Consider the following 17,647-nt stretch of genomic DNA (forward strand, 5'->3'; position numbering starts at 1 on the left):
GATCTGAAACCACAGAAGAGAACTAAAACTCCTGGAAGGGAACATAGGTGGAACAGTATTTGACATAAAGCATAACAATATTTTATTGGATCAGTCTCCTAAGGTAAAAGAAATAAAAGCAAAAATAAAATAATGGACCTAATTTAACTCAAAAGTTTTTGCACAGCAAAAGAAGCCATCAACAAAACAAGACCATTATTGTTTCAATTTGCAACTCCCTGATGACATTATGCTGAACAAGTTCTCGTATGCTTACTTGCATTTATCTGTATGTTTTCTTTGGTGAGACATATGTTCATAATTTTTGTCCATTTTTAAACTGGATTATTTTCTCATGGTTGAGTTTTAAGAGTTCTTTGTATATTTGGGGTACAAGTCAATAATCAGATATGTGTTTTGCAAATATTTTCTCCCAATCTGTGATTTGTCTCTTTATTCCTTTAACAGTCAATACTTTCTAACACCCCTTGAAAGGCTCAGAGACCCATGGCAAACATGCTGTCTAATTGCTTTTTTTAATAGCAAAACAACCCACAAAAGTTGGAAGGGTGAAGACGTTTGAAAGAAATCAAAACTGTTGAGAAATCAAACTGGTGAAGTAGAAGCTGCTAATCTTTCTTCCAGGAAGCCCATCTGGATTTTACATCAGCCCCAGGCACCTTCTGCATCTCAGCCCATAAGAAGCATTTGAAGCTCAATTCAGCTTTCCCTGAAATCTGCTATCTCAGTGGAGACCTTGTAGTCCCCTTGTTCCTAGAGCAGAGACTCAGCTGACCCTTGGACACCTCCTTGACTCCTCACACCCATAGAGTGTGTTAATAACATTGCTGTCACCGTCTCCTCCAAAGCTGTCCCTTCTCTCATCTCCCGGTATCAAGGTCTGTTCCACCTAATCCCCAGCCTAGAATGCTGTATTTCACCCCTCTACAGCCAGTCAGCTTCACATGAGATCCACTCAGTTAGCTCTCTACTCAACATCCCTACAGTTGTCCAGCACTGTCCTCAACACCCTCCTCTCCCTCACCCTGCTCCATCCTCTTCCCTGGGTTCCCAGCTTTTAGTCTCACCCCGCCATCTTTCTCCCCCATTTGTTTATTCAACAACTATTTAGAGATTCTGGCTCTGTATTGGACACTGAAGACAATGATTAATAACACAATCACATTGTATGAGAGGTACCATTTCTCAGGACCCTGTCTGAGGCTGAGTGGGCTCTCCAGGACTCCAGCCCTAGTATTACCGCTTTCTGGGGGCACTCCACAGACCTCTCACGTTCCTTGACCCCAAAGTGACCCGCCCCTGCTGCTTATGTCCTATCCATCCCTACCTGGTGATGCGTCTACGTCCCTCACTGAACTGTGAGCTCCGTGGCATGGAAACTGGGGCTGTCTCAGCCACCGGGGTGTCCCCAGCACAAGGTCAGCTCACGAATGTTACAGATTGGTAAAGACGAACGAATACCTAGAAGAAAGCATGCCAGGGAAATATTAGGCTCATGCCAACTGCCCCCGTCCCTCACTCAGACCTGACACCCTGTTTCTGAAATCAAAGGGCAGTAATTTTGGCATCCCCTCGCCTGATTGTCATCCTCCTAGGAAGAAAGTCCCGTTTTGTCGAGAAAATGAAGGGAGGCATTAGGGACCTTTAGCCTCTTAGGGAACAGCTGGTAGTAGGAAGGAAGACGCAGAAGGCAAGCGGATCCCACCGTTTCTTCAAGTTCTTTCATCTTCGTTCACAGGAACCCCGAGGTAAGAGAGCTGTGGGTCGGCTCTGAGACCCGGAGAGCAGGAGAGCCCCCATCTTCCTGGAGACCGTGGCGTCACTTCCGGCGCGTGCGTGACGTCAGAGAAGGACGCCGCAGTTGAAGAAGGGGTCGCTGTCATGGAGTTAGCGCAGCAAGCGCGGGAACTGGGTTGCTGGGCGGCGGAAGAGATGGAGGTGCCCGTGGCGGCCCGGGTCCCGGAGTCCACGCTGCGCAGGTGAGAGCCACTCTGGGAGTGAGGACTCCCCACCCTGGAGATGGAGTCTCCCGGGATGAGACCCACATCTTCATCCAAAACGCGCCATCCTCCCCTTCCCCCTCTGCCGCAGTGAAAATAACCTTTGAGGGCGCTCCTGCCGCAGTGCAATTAACCCTCGAGGGCGCTCCTGCCCTGCAGGTAGTAAATCCAGGCAGAGGATCCTGAATTGAGTGAGGGCGTCCTGGTGGTGACTCCCACACTCCCACCCTCCTCCTCTGAAGCCACCCAGAGTGGGGTCCCTTGCACTAGTGGGGATCCCCCATGAGTTAGTAATAAAGCTCTCTTTTATCAATGTGAAAATTGGATCTCCAGGGTAAGGCTGTCCCTCAGTACATCACCACCCACCCCAGCTAGTGAGGACACTCGAGTCAGCAAAGACTACCCCATTCAAGATTGAATGTATAGGAGTAATGACCCACAACTGATAATGAGAGGGCCCTTTCTGGCATTGTAGCCCCCACCCCACCTCTGGAAGTAACTGGAGATAATCCTTTGCCAGGAGAAAGGGAGCACTCCAGCGGGGAAAGAATACCCCTACCCCCAGTGAGATGCCCACCCTCTCAGTGGCTGAGAACTCCCCAGGAGAGAATACCTTACCCCCAAAAGTATGGACCCTCCCTCCCATACACATGAGAATTCCCTAGTAAAGGTCTTACCTCCTCACCACTCTGCTAGTGAGGCTCCTCCATCCTGTGTGATGTCCCAGGCATACCTTTTCATGCTGTTCCCACAGGCTGTGTCTGGGCCAGGGGACCGACATCTGGGCCTACGTTTTGCGGCACGTGCACAGCCAGAGGTGAGCCTGGCCACAGAAGGGAAGCTTTGGCAGAGGAGAGGACACAGGAGAGCCCCACTGTAACTCCCCTTCCTCCTACCTCTCCATTTAGGAACGTCAGGAAGATCCGGGGAAACCTGCTCTGGTAACTGGTCCTCAAAGCTGTCCCTTCCTGTCTTCCCCAGCCCCATCCAGCCACGTCCCTGCCCCCAGCCTCACACCTCCCATCTCTCCCCTGGAAGTCCCCATCATCCTCTCACTCTGGTCTCATTTCCTCAGGTATGGCCACCAGGACAGTCCAGAGGTGAGAAGCATGTGGTGCCAGGTTTTATTTCATCCAAAAAAAGGACTTACAGATTTTCTGCTCTGGGCCCAGACTTGTGCTGGGTGATGCCAAGGGTCACTGTGTCACAAGACAGCCCGATCCCTGCACTCACTTGCAGTCTGGGGGAAGGAGGCATGAGCTGTGAGTGGGGGGACATGGATATGAGGCATCAAAGCCAGTGAGGTTGGTGGGAGAAGAGACAGGCTTCGGAGAAATGCTGAGGCCAGTATGGGACCCAGCATGTGCATGGTGCCCAGGTGACGCCTCGGGGGAGGCTTCCAGGAGACCTCAGGACTCCAGGTTTGGGGCTCAATGGGAAGATGAGGACTGGGACAGAGACAGTAAACAGGTTGGGGGGACAGATGAGACAATCCCAGAAGGAAGGAGGGGGACAAGATAGTACCCTGGTGCTCTTCTTCAGACACTGAAACTGCCTGGGGAAAACCCTGTACCATGTAACTGGGCAGGTAAGAGACTGCTGCCCCACAGAGAGCAGTCAGGCCATGCATCTGACCCTGTACCTGATTCCACCAGGCCCGCCGGAAGTTGGAGTTGGAAGCCGCTGTTGCCCGCCTGCGGGCAGAGATCCTGGAGTTAGACCAGAGCCTGGAGCTGATGGAGCAAGAGACCGAGGCTCAGGGTGACCCACGGGGCTGGAGAGATGGGCAGCAGGATGGGGTGAGGGAAAGCCCTGATGGCCACCCCTGTTCCTCTCACAGACATGGCCATGGAGCGGAACCTACAGAGCATGCAAGATACCCAGCGCCGTGCTCTCCTCCTCCGGGCTCAAGCTGGGGCCATGCGAAGACAGCAGCGTGGGCTCCAGGATCCCATGCAGCGACTGCAGAATCAGCTCAAGCGCTTGCAGGACATAGAGAGGTGGGCTTCAGGTGTCCGGGGAGCATCCCTCACCAGGCTGGGCGTGTGCCCTTTCTTAGAGACCCAGTGCTCTGCCCAGACCCCTTCTGGGTTCTAGAATTCTGAGCTTCACTCCACGGAGCCAGAAAGTTTTGCCATCTCAGCCACCTGTCTTTTCAGTGCGTAGCATGGTGCCAGCTGTATATCTAGAACAGTGCTGGGGGAGGAAAAAAAACAGTAAACAGGGGACAGTCCTGCCCTCATGGAGCTCACACTCTGATGCAGAGGAGACAAGTGGTAGACTAGGACACAGACAAACTCTGTAATCATAGGTGGAGATGAGCGCTATGGAGAAAAGGATGTAGAAAGGGAGAAGGAGATGCTACTCTAGGTACAATGGTCAGAGAAAACCTCTCTGAGGATGTCAACATTTGAGCTAGGGGAGGAATTTCCATGGAGAGGAACAGCAAGAGCAGAGTCCCCTGAGCCTGGCATGTGGGAAGAACAGCCAAGCAGCCAATTCAGCTCAAATTTTGAAGGCAAGAGGCAGAGTAGTAAGGGGGTAGGTTGGAGAGGTGGACAGAGCACTGTGGAGGCACTGGAGTTTTATTCGGAGGCTGGGTTCATGCCCCTGACTCAGCCACTTACAGTAACTTTGGGCAAAGTATTTAACGGCTTTGTCCCTCGGCTTCTAAGTTCTGTAGAAAGGGGATAATATTAATATCTACTCTAAAGGGTAGGTAGAAGGAGGCAGTGGCAACCCACTCCAGTACTCTTGCCTGGAAAATCCCATGGATGGAGGAGCCTGGTAGGCTGCAGTCCATGGGGTCAGTAAGAGTCAGGCATGACTGAGCGACTTCACGTTCACTTTTCACTTTCATGCATTGGAGAAGGAAATGGCAACCCATCCCAGTGTTCTTGCCTGGAGAATCCCAGGGATCGTGGAGCCTGGTGGGCTGCCATCTATGGAGTCGCACAGAGTCGGACGCGACTGAAGCGACTTAGCAGTAGCAGCAAAGAATAGGTATGATAATTGAGTTAAATCATGCAGAGTACTTAGAAGCGTTCTGATTGTTATTCTCTGTGTGATGGAAACCCATCACGTTTTCAAAGGTTTTGAGCAAAACAGGGACATGATCTGTCTGAGGTTTTAACAGGATCGTTGGCTTACTGCTGGGTGGAGAACAGACTGCAGAGGGTAAGAGCAGGGAGATGGATGAGGAGATTAATGCAGCTGAGAGATGATCTCATTTGGGGGTTGGCCTCTGAGATCCAGGCTCAGTGATCCCTGTGACTAGCTTTGCTGGCAGCAGGAGGGAACACCAACCTCTGTGCTGCCAGCTGCCTCCTCCCAGGAACCCCAGCCCCAACCGAACTCCTCCCTCCAGGAAGGCCAAAGTGGATATAAACTTTGGACCCTTGATATCAGCAGCCCTGGGCCTGGAGCCTGCAGTCCTGGTAAGAGTCCTGGGCCAGAGGGGAGAAAGGTGGGGTGTCTGGGGTTAGATGGACCTCTTGGCCCCCCTCATACTACACCCTCTTCTTCATAGCATGATGTCCGAACAGCCTGCAGCCTCCGAACCCAGTTCCTGCAGAGCCTCCTGAGTCCTCAGGCCCAGGGAGGCGGCGTTCCGTGAGTAGCCCTCAGCCAGCAGAGACCCTGTAAAGAACCTTGTTACAGACACTGTACCTCTGGGCTCTATCAGCCCCAGGCCCTGCCCTGACAGGGCTCCCAGGCTGGGAAGAGAGGAAGCAGACCTTTAGAGATAGTGATGACCCAGGTAGTTAGGGCTCTCAGAGGGTGGGCAAGCCTGGGAGGCTTTGGGTACCCAAAGGAGACACCTTACCCAGCTAAGGAGGCAGAGAGGAGGGGTGCTTTGGTGAGAGGGATAAAAGGTTGAGAAGATGTTCCAGGTAAACAGCACACATGAAAGGTCCAAGGCCAAGGTGTTGATATGCTGTTAAGTGGGACACCCAAGTTTAGCTGGTATAGAGGAACCTGGTTTCCAATCTTTCACATGGGGACAGTGACAGCCCCCTACCGTACAGAGTGGCAGTGATCATTAAAGGATGAATTAATGGTGCTTGTAACATTCTCTGTCCTCTTCCCCAACTCCACAGAACCCTGCAAGATGACCACTTTGGAACTTCCTACCAGCAGTGGCTTAGCTCAGTGGAGGTGAGGGGCACTTTCAAGAAAGGCTACACCCCCTGCCCCATGATTAAACCTCAGGGTGGCAGGACCTCACTCATGATCCCTGCCCCTTCTCCATGGAGTCCCAGCTCGCAGCCCTGCCCCCATCCTGGCCTGACTTCACCCCTCTCCCCACCAGAGCCTACTGACAAACCACCCCCCGGGCCACGTCCTGGCTGCCTTGCAGCATCTGGCTGCAGAGCGGGAGGCAGAGATCCAGTGCCTGTGCAGTGTGGATGGGCTCCAGGATGTGGAGAGAACCAGGTGTGGCGCTGGTGCTCCCAGTCAGTGCAGGGCGGGTGGCTGGGTGAGCTGGGACAGGTCAGGACCAGGCAGGGTGACCTGCCGATGGGAACTGAGGCCCAGGAACCAGTCTGGCAGGTAGGCTGACACTGGTGACCTACAAGGGGACAGGGCTTCTCCCACTACAGCTCAGCCCTTATTCTCAGGTCCCAGGCATCAGACCAGTCAGACTCCAGCCAGACCCTGCCATCCGTGGTGCATCTCATCCAGGTGACCCCTCCAGGACCCTCCCCAGGACTCCGTCCCCTTCCCAACCCAAAACACCTCGGTCCCCTCCCTGCCAGGGACCATGTCACCCTGACTTTGTGCCCGCTCCAGGAGGGCTGGCGGTCTGTGGGTGAGCTGGTCACCCAGCGGGGGCCCCTCCTGAAGGAGCATCAAGTCCTGACCCTGCGCCTCCAGGGCCTGATGGAGAAGGTGGATAGATGTATCCTGGGATCCAGCGAGAGGTGAGGAGTCTCCAAGGGCCATGGTCTCTAGGCCATGTCTCTCCCAAGGGTCTCAGAATATGGACTTCTGCACCCTTGCTCCTGTTTCAGCCTCCCTGCTTGCTCTGCTGGGTCGTCTCCCTATGCTTACGGCTCCTTGTGCGTCCTTCCACCTCTGGTCTCCCTCCTCCGCTGAGAGTCTTAGTCACCTTCCTTCTCCTTTGCTCTTTTCTACTTGCGCGGCAGGCAGACTTTGGTGCTGGGGCTCCGGGTCTGTGCACTGAGGGCCGAACTCAAGGCCCTGTGTGCCCTGAGCCAGGAGCTGGAGGAGGCCACTGGGCGTCGGCAGATTTTGCTCCAGGAGCTACAGGCCAAACAGCAACGGATCCTACACTGGCGCCAACTAGTGGTGAGACATGGGACTGCAGGAGAAGTGGCCAGGCCTGATGGAGGGCCTGAGTCAGACTGGGAGCCCTAACGAGCCAGAACTGGGCCTCCTGGTTAGGGGAGGGGGCCTCAGTGAGACTCCCAAGAGGGGTCAGGGCCTGTGCAAAGGGGTGAGCAGGGGCAGAGGCTGGGAGGTAAAACAGAAAATCGGCCCATCTCCGTGGCCTCTTGGTTGCCTAGGAGGAGACACAGGAGCAGATCCGCCTGCTCATCAAGGGCAACTCAGCCAGCAAGACACGCCTGTGCCGGAGCCCCGAGGAGGTGAGATGGGAGTCGGGGCCAATTCTGGGGAGGGCTGGGCCTCCTCAGGAGGGGACTAAGCAGCCTCACGCTGTCCTTCCCATCCCTTTCCTTCCCCACAGGTGTTAGCTTTGGTTCAGCGAAAAGTGGTCCCCACGTCTGAGGCGGTGGCTCCACAGAGCCAGGAACTGGTGCGGTGTCTGGAGCAGGAAGCCCAGCACCTGCCCCGTCTTCCTCTGGGCCCCTTGCTGCAGCACGGCCCCGGAGGGTGAGATAGGGGTTGCCACATACCCTGTCGTGGGTGACTGATACTCCCTGGGCCCACTCCTAAAACACAATCCTAGGGTTCCCAGGCTGCCAGACCTCACCCTCAGCCCTACCTCCAAGTTCCTGGGCCTCTGGAACCCAGCCTCCCTCTCTGTGCCCCTCCCAACCTGGACTTCACTCCGCAGATTGCAGCCCCTCCCCACAGTCCTGCCGTCCATCCAGCAGCTGCATCCTGCATCCCCAAGGGGCTCCAGCTTCATAGCACTGAGCCACACACTGGGGCTGCCCGCAGGGAAGGTGAGTGCCTGTCCCCTTGGCCCTGTCTTCCGACCCCAACCTCCGCCCCAGGTGACTATCCATCCTCCTCCCTTCAGGCTCCAGAGCTGCTCCTCCCGAAGGCTGCCTCTCTTCGCCAGGACCTTCTGTTCCTCCAGGACCAACAAAGTCTCCGACGCTGGTATCTGCTCCACATGAAGACCAGCCTGCCACCAGGACCATCCACCCAGGGTAGGCCTGCCCTACTTCCTTATCTAGCATCCCAGCCCCTTCCCAGCACCTTTAATCTCCAGAAGAAGTCACAAATACCCACTGCTTACACAGTGCCCACTGTGCATTGAGGTCTTTGTATGCTCACTAGTGTCCTCTGCACAGCATCCCCGGGGGTTCTCTCCATGTTACATCGGGCTTGCAGGCTGCCCAGACGGCCGAGCTAGATTTGAACCCCGGACATCTAACATGGGTCTGTGCTCCTAAGCACTAGGTGACGCTGCTCATCAAACTGCCGAATATTCATCCATCATCAAACAGCAGTATACTTGAGTAGTTACAAAGCAGGCTGTATAGTTAAACTACTGGATTATTTTCTCAGCAGTCCCTCTTCCTTGCTGCATGGTCTCCCTCTGCCTTAGTTTCCCCTGCAGTGGACTAAGCATAATCATATTAATAACACCTTACAGAACGGCTGGGAAGACTCAGTCAGGTGGCCTGAACAGGGTGTTGAGTTGTGGCTGGCTGCAGTTAAGCATTCTGTGTCCCTCGCGTGATTCCAGTCTCTGCTCTCTGCACATGCACAGCCTCTTCTAGTCCTTACCATGAGGGAAAGGGGTATAAGACTGCAGTTTACAGAAAGGAAGCTAAAACTCATAAGTCCTTTATTCCTGGGCTCACTAAGCAAGTACTCACTGCATATATGCCATGTGCTAGCCCCCAAGAATTCAAAGGGGAGAGAGGGGAGAGCTGTCCAGCCCCAGAGTGTCCCAGTTGTAGAAGCAAAGAATTCAGAAGAGAAATAGATGAAAGAGGTGGCTTGAAGAGAAATGAATCAGTGTACTATCAGCAAAGCAGGAAGAGACCATTTTCAGGCCTTTGAGTTTTGAGCTCCTTACCACCCCTACTCTTCAGTGGGCAAGGAGCAGTGTGAAGGAACAGCAGAAACAGCCCAAGACGTGGCACAGCATTGTCTTACATCGTGGGCATCAGGGACTTTTAACACGTCTGTAACTGGGCCTCAGTTCCCTTTAGTCCAGAAAGCAGTTCTGTTTTTTTTCCCTCCTGGTTTCCTTCCCTCAATAAATGACCCCACTGCCCTCATGCAGGTGCTAAAGCCAGAAACCCAGGAGTCATCTGTAATTTTTCCTAGTTCTCTGAACCCCTACCTTCAACCTGTCAGCCCTGTGGGTCCCCTCTCCAGAGTGCTCCCATCTGCCTCCTGCCTCACTAGCCTGTGGCTCAAATAATTCCATCTGTGCCTAAGAGTGCCCAAAGAAAGGGCAAATGTCATGCCTGAGGTTACAAGGCCAGGAAGGGGTTCAGGCCCGAAGGGTCTGACCACACTGCTGATCTGCATTTACTCTGAGCTGGGCTTATTCTGAGTCTGTGGAGAGAGACTAGATGAGTCACCGTCCCCAGGGAAGACACCAGTGGAGGGAAGGACTGCAGCAGTCTAAGGAAGCAGCTGGGGTGAGGAATGCTGGGAAGGGCTGCCAGGAGGAAAGATGGTGTCTCCAGTGGGCCTGGTGGACAGGTGAGGCTTTTGCTCTGGAGTAGTGAGCAGAGGCCACATGGTGCCTTCCTCAAGTACTAGGCTGAGAGCTTGGGCTTGGTCTTGAGGTGCTGAGGAGCTTTGGAGGGTTCCAGGCAGGAGAGGGAAAGGATCAGGTTTAGGCTGTGAGATCGCTCTGGCTGCCACATGAAGGATGGACCAGTAAGAGGCTGAGGCTTGGAGCCTAGGAGGGAGGCTGGGGGCCAAGCAGGGGAGCAGGTAGGACACTGAGGGATGGACCATGGAGACTGAGGGGGAGGGAGGAAGGTGTTCAGAAGGATGCCTGGGGCATGGTGGGCTTGCAGCTGGTTAGACGACCTGGGAGGAGAGAGAGGCTTAGGAGGGATGCTGAGGTGAAGACTAGATGACTGGAGACGGTGACTTATTAGCTGCAAGGCACCCAGGAGCCCGAGGAGTCAGTGCTGCCGCCTGGGTTTCTAACCTACAGAGCTGCTGCGGATCCAGGAATCCCAGGAAAAGGAACAGAAGGAGAGCCTGGGACAGGCTCTGAAGCGGCTGGAGAACCTGCTGAAACGAGCACTGAAGCGAGTCCCTGAGCTTCAGGGAGTTGTGGGGGACTGGTGAGAGGGGGTCATGATGAGGCGGGAGCTGAACTAGGTGCAACAGGCAGAACTTAGGCCAGGGGAGGGGGCGGGAGGCTGGTGACAAGCCATAGTGTTGAGGGTTGGCTAGTGAAGGTCTGGAGGTCCTAGACCTTCCCTTTTAACCCCATCCCCTTTTCCAGGTGGGAGCAGCCAGGACAAGCCGCCCTTTCCAGGGAGCTCTGCCAAGGCCTTTCTCTGTCCCAGTGGCAGCTGCGCTGGGTCCAGGCCCAAGGTGCCCTGCAGCAGTTGTGCAGATGAAGAGGTAGCTCAAAAAGAAGTCAAGGGCTTCGCACTTGTTTATCCCAACACATCACTTCCCTTAAGACCTCTGGAAGAAAGCATTGCCTGAACACATCAGCCCACGGTCTCTACCACACCTGCCGCCCGCTGTTCTCGGTTGTTCTCTCAATTGCCTTGCCCCGTCCTGTCATTGCACTAAAGCCAAGATGGACGAGATACTATGGGCCCCACCCTAGCTGAAACTCGCCTCATCGCTTTTACCCTCAGTAAGAAGTAATCAAGTGCCTGCTGTAAACACTGAGAATCCAGCACTGAAAAAATGGACAGAAGTCCCAGCCTTCAGGGCGTTGTCATTCTAGGAGAGAACAAACCACTGACAAAATAAGCAAGCAAAATATCTAGTACGTGGAAGAACTGCTATGAGAAAAAGCGACTGCAGAGGTGCAGTGTTAAATCGAGGGCAACACAGCAAGGTGACGCCCTGTAAAGGCCATGAGAAGGAAGCCCCGGCTATGTGAGGAGGGCCTGCAGAGACTGCAGCACACGCAGAGGCCCCAGTTCACAGGTGTTGCTGTGAGGGCTGAGGAGGCAGTGTGGCTGTTGGAAGAAGGGAAGCTTTAAGAGATGGGATTGTTTTTGCGTTTTTATACAGTTTTTTTTTTACATTTAAATCTTTGAGCCATTTGGAATTTATCTAAATGGATTCCATTTTGTCTTATTTTAAGCACTTGCTAAAATTCTCATTCAGAGCAGTGGTCACTTCTAAGGGAGGGGTGGGTGGCAAGGAGGAGACAAACTTTCTAGAGTTAAAAGTATATTGTGTGTTGAAGGTGGTGAGGGTTACACAGGTGTATGGATTTGTCAGAACTAATCTGGCTGTACTCGTTAGGTCTGTGTATTTCACTGTGAACTATCTTCAATTTGTAAAGTAAAATTTTACCCACCTAAACTTTATAAAGTAGATTTAGATATTTTTCATACACTAAACTTCCATGGCTAATTGGGTTGTATCTGGATTGTATCTGTTTTAGCTGGCTGTATCCAAGACTGCTATCCGTCTGACTCTTGTGTGCCATTCCCACAGTGTTTTAATTTTAAAGGCTGTGTGATATGTCTTAACTGCAATGACTGGTTGCCATCTTGCTCTTACTTGTCAGTGTTTCCCTGTCTCTACTTGCTGTCTTTTTCTCTTAAATGAAGTTAACTTTATACCAAATTTGGCTGGTTCCAGAAGAAATACATAGATAGGAGTTTTACTGGGGTTGCAGTTAGTCTACCAATTACGGATATTTGACATCTTTGAGATTTTAAGCCTGATTTTCCACCTCCCTTCCCATAGCTCCTCTCTTGACCTCCAGAGCACCCTCACTCCCAATGCCCGTCCTGTCCCTTGCTGCTCTTTCTGTCTTGACACATTTGCTTTCCCACGTGCCACCTTAGTGTCACCCCCCTCCTTTTTCTTCTCTTCGTCTCACTTCCCAGCCACCTCCCTATGGAACAAGGTGATCCTTACCCTGTCCTTGCTTAATTTTTTTCTGTAACATAGCTTCTAACATATACTATTTTATCTTTTATTGTCCTCCTCAAAATGTGACCTCCACAAAGGCAAATTCCCCTGTAAACTAGAAGCTGAACAAACTTTCTTCAATATGATTTGAAATCCACATGCAATAAGGGGAAATAATACTGACAAAAACATAAAACAAACTTTTACATGATTGAAAAAAAAAAGGCAAAATTAACAAGAAGACTAATTAGGGGGAGATGTTTGCAGTTTATACCATAAAAGCATGTGTGTGTAGTGTCAAAATGGAAAAGAAAAGTTCCAAGTCCATAGAAAAATGGACAAAATATATGAATGAATAGTTCCCAGAAAATATGCTCAAACTCAATAAGAGAAAAGCTAATGAAGACCCCACTTTGATACATTTCCTACCTATCAGACAGGGAAAAGGAAACCTGGGATTTTGGCAGCTCCCTCTCTCGACAGCAGAGGGAAACAGCACTCTGATGTATCAGTGGGTGTGCCATATGGAGCACCTGTGAGATAATCTCCAGCAAAGCTGTACAAGGACATACTCTTTGCCAAAACAATGCTACCTATAGGAACCTATCCCGAAGACATACTGGGCAAAACATAAGATGTGGGACTTTGTACAAAACTACTAGATCACATGTTCAGAAAGTCAGAGGGGGTACAGAGGGGACTGTTCTAAATTAATAGAGACATGACAGCCAAACGTAATGCAAGATATTGATCGAATCACAGGCTGTTGTGATTTTTAAGTGTTTGGGTTTGAAAGTACATTTTTAAATCAATGGGGGAAATTTTCACGAGAAATGGAAAATTGGTATATTGGAAAATGTATCTTTATTACATTTTGGTGTGATAATGGTATTGTGGTTAGGTGAGAATGTGTATGAAGTATTAAGGATGATGTCTGCACCTTACTTTCAAGTAGTCTTATTGTTCATAATACTGATTTTATTTTGATAAAAGTTTAAATTTTTGAGAGCCAACATCATATATTTTGAAATTATATATATTCAACTAAAGCATATAAGTATGCTAACATTACTGGGGACCAAGTTTTTAATGCAAGTGAAGTGAAGTCGCTCAGTTGTGTCCGACTCTTTGCGACCCCGTGGACTGCAGCCCACCGGCTCCTCTGTCCATGGGATTTTCCAGGCAAGAATACTGGAGTGGGTTGCCATTTCCTTCTCCAGGGTTGCCATTTCCTTCTCCAGGGTATCTTCCCGACCAGGGAATCGAACCCAGGTCTCCCGCATCACGGGCAGGCGCAGGCAGACGCTTTAACCTCTGAGCCACCAGGAAGCCCCAATGCAAGTGAAAAGAAATACAAATATAAGAAGTAATACCCTGTGATCTTTCACTTGAATTGGAAATACCAGAATGAATTCATGGGTTTTCCTCTTTCTTAAACAAACCAACAAAATATATATAGTTCCCTAGCTAAGTCCACAGAAAAACTCTAGATATAACAACCCAGTAACCCTCATGCCCAGGTTGTGGTCTCTAAGTACCACTTCTGACTCAAAGGAACAAAGGATCCTTGGGGAATTAACTGATTCTAGTCTGAGGAAAGAAATGTGCAAAATGAGTATGAAGCATTTTGTGCCAGCAGCAAGGAAGTACTCTAAAACTACTGGGATTGAGTCAAAGGACTCAGCAGTCAGTATGAAGAGGTTGTTGATGCTCAGTCACTAAGTCATGTCCGACTCTTTGCAACCCCATGGACTGTAGCCCACCAGGCTTCTCTTGTTCATGGGATTTCCCAGGCAAGAATAACTCAAGTGGGTTGCATTTCATTCCCCAAGAGATCTTCCAGACCCAGGGATGTACCCAAGTCTCCAGCATTGCAGGTGGATTCTTTACCTCCAAACCATCAGGCAAGCCCATTAAGTTTAATACTCTATCTTAGTAGAAACTTCACTTACCTTGAATCTAAAATTTGTAGTTGGGCTCACATACTCAGGCTGTGCTTTTACAGTACCCGGAAGGATGATACATTTTGAAGCATTCATTGCAGTAGTTTGCACTACAGTCCATGCAACTTTGTGTGGATTCTTGAGGCGATGGTTTACAAAGGTCACACATACTGGCCGTGGCTGCCCTGGCTGCCTGCCATTATCTTTCAATAATAATTTCCCAAGTGAAATTTCAAAATAGACCATTGATTCCCCATTTTCCAAGATCCACATCATGCTCACAGCCAGGACAAGGAAAAGTAGTTGTCCTAGGGGTCAATGAATTGCACTTCCAGCCTGTGTATTTAATAAATCTTTGTTACATCAGTAGGGAAATGAATAGAATGAAAGAAAAGGAGGGGTCATATTTTGGAAAGATATGTATCTAAATATATGTATTCCAAAACAATACTCAACATGGTTCCACATTAATCAATTTGTGTACTAAAAAAAAATTCAATGGTTTTTCCTTGGCATATGAAAGACAAGCCAAAGCTACTAAATAGTTATTAAAAAGAAAAGAAATTATTCTATAATAAATCTCATAAAAACCACATTAAATCAAACAGATACATGAACTAAACATATAATGCAATACTACACAGGGTCAAGATCTTTTGAAAGTATACAGCTAACCTTTATTTTTATATATCATACCCAAAGGAATTTGGCTTGCATTTAAATGAAAACATCCTTGACTGATGATGGATAGGAACTCAGTTTATACATAGACGAGCAGGAGTCCTTACCCCAGCCGTGGTCCATGGATTGACTCTGCTGCTGCTGCTAAGTCACTTCAGTCATGTCTGACTCTGTGCGACCCCATAGACGGCAGCCCACCAGGCTCCCCCATCCCTGGGATTCTCCAGGCGAGAACACTGGAGTGGGTTGCCATTTCCTTCTCCAATGCATGAAAGTGATAAGTGAAAGGGAAGTCAGTCAGTCATGTCTGACTCTTTAACGACCCCATGGACTGCAACCTACCAGGCTCTTCTGTCCATAGGATTTTCCAGGCAAGAGTACTGTAGTGGGGTGCCATTGCCTTCTCTGGATTGACTCTAGGAAGATTCAAATACTTCAGTAAACCATTTGAAATTGTATCAAAAATTTTGCATCTATGTATCCATACATATTGGCTAAAGATGGGACATTTTGAGCAGCAATTAGAATGACTTGAAGCACATAAATATGTTTGAAAATGTAAGTTTATATTGATATTCATACACATATACCTCATTGGTCCTTTGAAAGGTGCTAGTAACCAACTCAGGCATTTTCTGTCTTCTTTCCTGTTTGTGAAAAAGTAACCCAAGTTCGGAAAAGAGGAAGCTTATAAAAGTCACTAATGATTTCAGAATAATAAAATTTGAAAATCACTATCTTCAATACATTAATGACATAATGGATACAGGTGATGATGATCAAGTGCTGCTAAAACTTAATGGAAGGACTGGAGGGGCTGATTGAGCTTTTTTAAATGGATGAGCAGGATGACACTGCTGATCAATCTTGGCATCACTGAAGCAGGACCAGACACCACCCACTCCTGACAGGACTGGTGGTGGTTTAGTCACTAAGTCATGTCCAGCTCTTGTGACCCCATGGACTGTAACCTGCCAGGTTCCTCCATGGGATTCTCCAGGCAAGAATACTGGAGTGGGTAGCCATTTCCTTCTCCATGGGATTTTCCCAATCCAGGGATCGAACCTGGGTTTCCTGCAGGCAGATTCCTTAACCCAACTGAGCTACATGTAGGATTCAATGGCTACTTTATAACAGCACTACCTCTTAAGCATTCTTTTACAAAATTAAATCTAAATCTAATCAAGCTTCTGTCAAGAAAGGGAGAGGAACAAGTGAAACAATGTAATCAGTTAAATCCAAAATATGAGAAATCCAACAGGACAAGTGATCAGTTTCTCCAACAAATAGGGGAAAAGAGAGAGAGAGAGGATCTGGAGGAGAAAAAGAGAAAAAATAAGGAAGATAAAGAGAAGGACATTTTTCAGGTCAAAAAAAAAAAAGACTTAAAAGCTGAAACAATTTGAGCAACAAAATAAGTATTGAATAATAACCAAAAGTATAAGATATCCATGAGTCCATACTGATACAAATGATTTAATAATTAAATGAAGGGGGTAGACTAGACATCCCCTATGCAAAACAAAGAGCTTGAAAAGGTTTTTGGTTTTTTGTTTTAATTGGAAGAATAATTGCTTTACAATACTGTGTTGGTTTCTGCCATACATCAAGATGAATCATACACAGTTATACATATGTCCCCTTCCTCTTGAACTTCCCTCCTTCCTTTCACCCCATCCCACTGCTCTAGGTTGTCACAGAGCCCCGGTTTGAGTTCCTGCGTCATACAGCAAATTCCCATTGGCTGTCTGTTTTACATACGGTAGTATTTATGTTTGCATGCTACTTTCTCCATTCGTGGCACTCTCTCCTTCCCCTCCCCCTGCATGACACCAAGTCTGTTCTCTAGGTCCAAGTCTCGATTCTTGCCCAGCAAATAGATTCATCAGTACCATTTTTTTAGATTTCATATATATATATGTTAATATATGATATTTGTTTTCCTCTTTTCTTACTTCCCTTTGCAAAATAGGCACTAGCTTCATCCAACTCATAGAACTGACTCAAATGTGTTCCTTTTATGCACCACAGCTGCTTTATCTATTCATCTGTTGATGGACATCTCTGTTGCTTCCATGTCCTAGCTATTGTAAATAGTGCTACAATGAACATTGGGTACATGTGTCTTTTTCAATTATGGTTTTCTCAGGATACATGCCAAGTAGTGGTATTGTTGGGTCATATGGTAGTTTCATTCCTAGTTTTTTTAAGGAATCTTCATACTGTCTTTCATAGTGGCTGTATCACTTTACACTGCCATCAACACTGCCATCAACACTGCAAGAGAGTTGAAAAAGGAGGTTTCTTTTTTTTTAAGTAACTTTATAGTAGAGGCCTGACAAGTGCTACTTCAGGAGATTAAAGTTAATAATAATTCATGCTGACAGTGTGTCCCCTTGATATGATAAGAATTGCACTTCACCTCTGTGGTCTTCCCCCTCTGCCTCAAAAAAATATAACCTCAGCCTAATAATGAGAAAAACATCAGAGAGGCCCAAATGTGAAATATTCTACAAAATACATGACCAGTACTCCTCGAAACTATCAAAGTCATGAAAAAAGAAAGAGAAATTGTCACTGGCAAGAAGAGCTTAAGGAAACATAACAACTATATGTTCTGTGTTATTCTGGAAGGAATGCTTGAACAGAAAATAGATAAGGTAAACAGTAGGAAAACTGACTAAAGTATGGACTCTAGTTAATAGTTTTTAAGGTACCTTATTCTCTTCTTATAATATCTCTAGCACAGAAGCAACCAAACTATTTTAACAA

The 17,647-nt window shown here is 48.8% G+C and overlaps 1 protein-coding gene across 3 annotated transcripts; it reads left to right on the plus strand.

The window, feature by feature from the left end:
- The first annotated feature begins 1,870 nt into the window (after positions 1 to 1,870).
- On the plus strand, positions 1,871 to 13,141 carry HAUS5 (HAUS augmin like complex subunit 5). 3 transcript variants are annotated; one of them, XM_068991925.1, is made up of 19 exons: positions 1,871 to 1,979; positions 2,755 to 2,817; positions 2,909 to 2,941; positions 3,076 to 3,100; positions 3,656 to 3,761; positions 3,841 to 4,000; positions 5,368 to 5,437; positions 5,530 to 5,612; positions 6,101 to 6,158; positions 6,313 to 6,437; positions 6,623 to 6,686; positions 6,795 to 6,925; positions 7,151 to 7,313; positions 7,532 to 7,612; positions 7,714 to 7,859; positions 8,044 to 8,155; positions 8,233 to 8,365; positions 10,348 to 10,480; positions 10,645 to 13,141. In XM_068991925.1, exons 1-19 carry the CDS (start codon positions 1,882 to 1,884, stop codon positions 10,760 to 10,762), a joined length of 1,902 nt encoding a protein of 633 aa, XP_068848026.1. In that variant the 5' UTR covers positions 1,871 to 1,881; the 3' UTR covers positions 10,763 to 13,141. The 3 variants fall into 3 exon arrangements, with proteins under 3 accessions (XP_068848026.1, XP_068848025.1, XP_068848027.1); XM_068991924.1 differs by having other exon boundaries at positions 3,656 to 4,000; positions 5,372 to 5,437; XM_068991926.1 differs by lacking the exons at positions 1,871 to 1,979; positions 2,755 to 2,817; positions 2,909 to 2,941; positions 3,076 to 3,100 and having other exon boundaries at positions 3,459 to 3,761; positions 5,372 to 5,437.
- The last annotated feature ends 4,506 nt before the right edge of the window (positions 13,142 to 17,647 follow it).

This window comes from Capricornis sumatraensis, chromosome 20 (genome assembly GCF_032405125.1).
Source record: "Capricornis sumatraensis isolate serow.1 chromosome 20, serow.2, whole genome shotgun sequence".
Classification (NCBI taxonomy): domain Eukaryota; kingdom Metazoa; phylum Chordata; class Mammalia; order Artiodactyla; family Bovidae; genus Capricornis; species Capricornis sumatraensis.

Bases quoted from the DNA above. Each gene is read 5' to 3' on its own strand.
- HAUS5 (XM_068991924.1), top strand. From the start codon at position 1,882: ATGGAGTTAGCGCAGCAAGCGCGGGAACTGGGTTGCTGGGCGGCGGAA. The intron at 5,438-5,529 runs GTAAGAGTCCTG...TCTTCTTCATAG, and splicing joins GCCTGGAGCCTGCAGTCCTG to CATGATGTCCGAACAGCCTG. The intron at 5,613-6,100 runs GTGAGTAGCCCT...CCAACTCCACAG, and splicing joins GCCCAGGGAGGCGGCGTTCC to AACCCTGCAAGATGACCACT.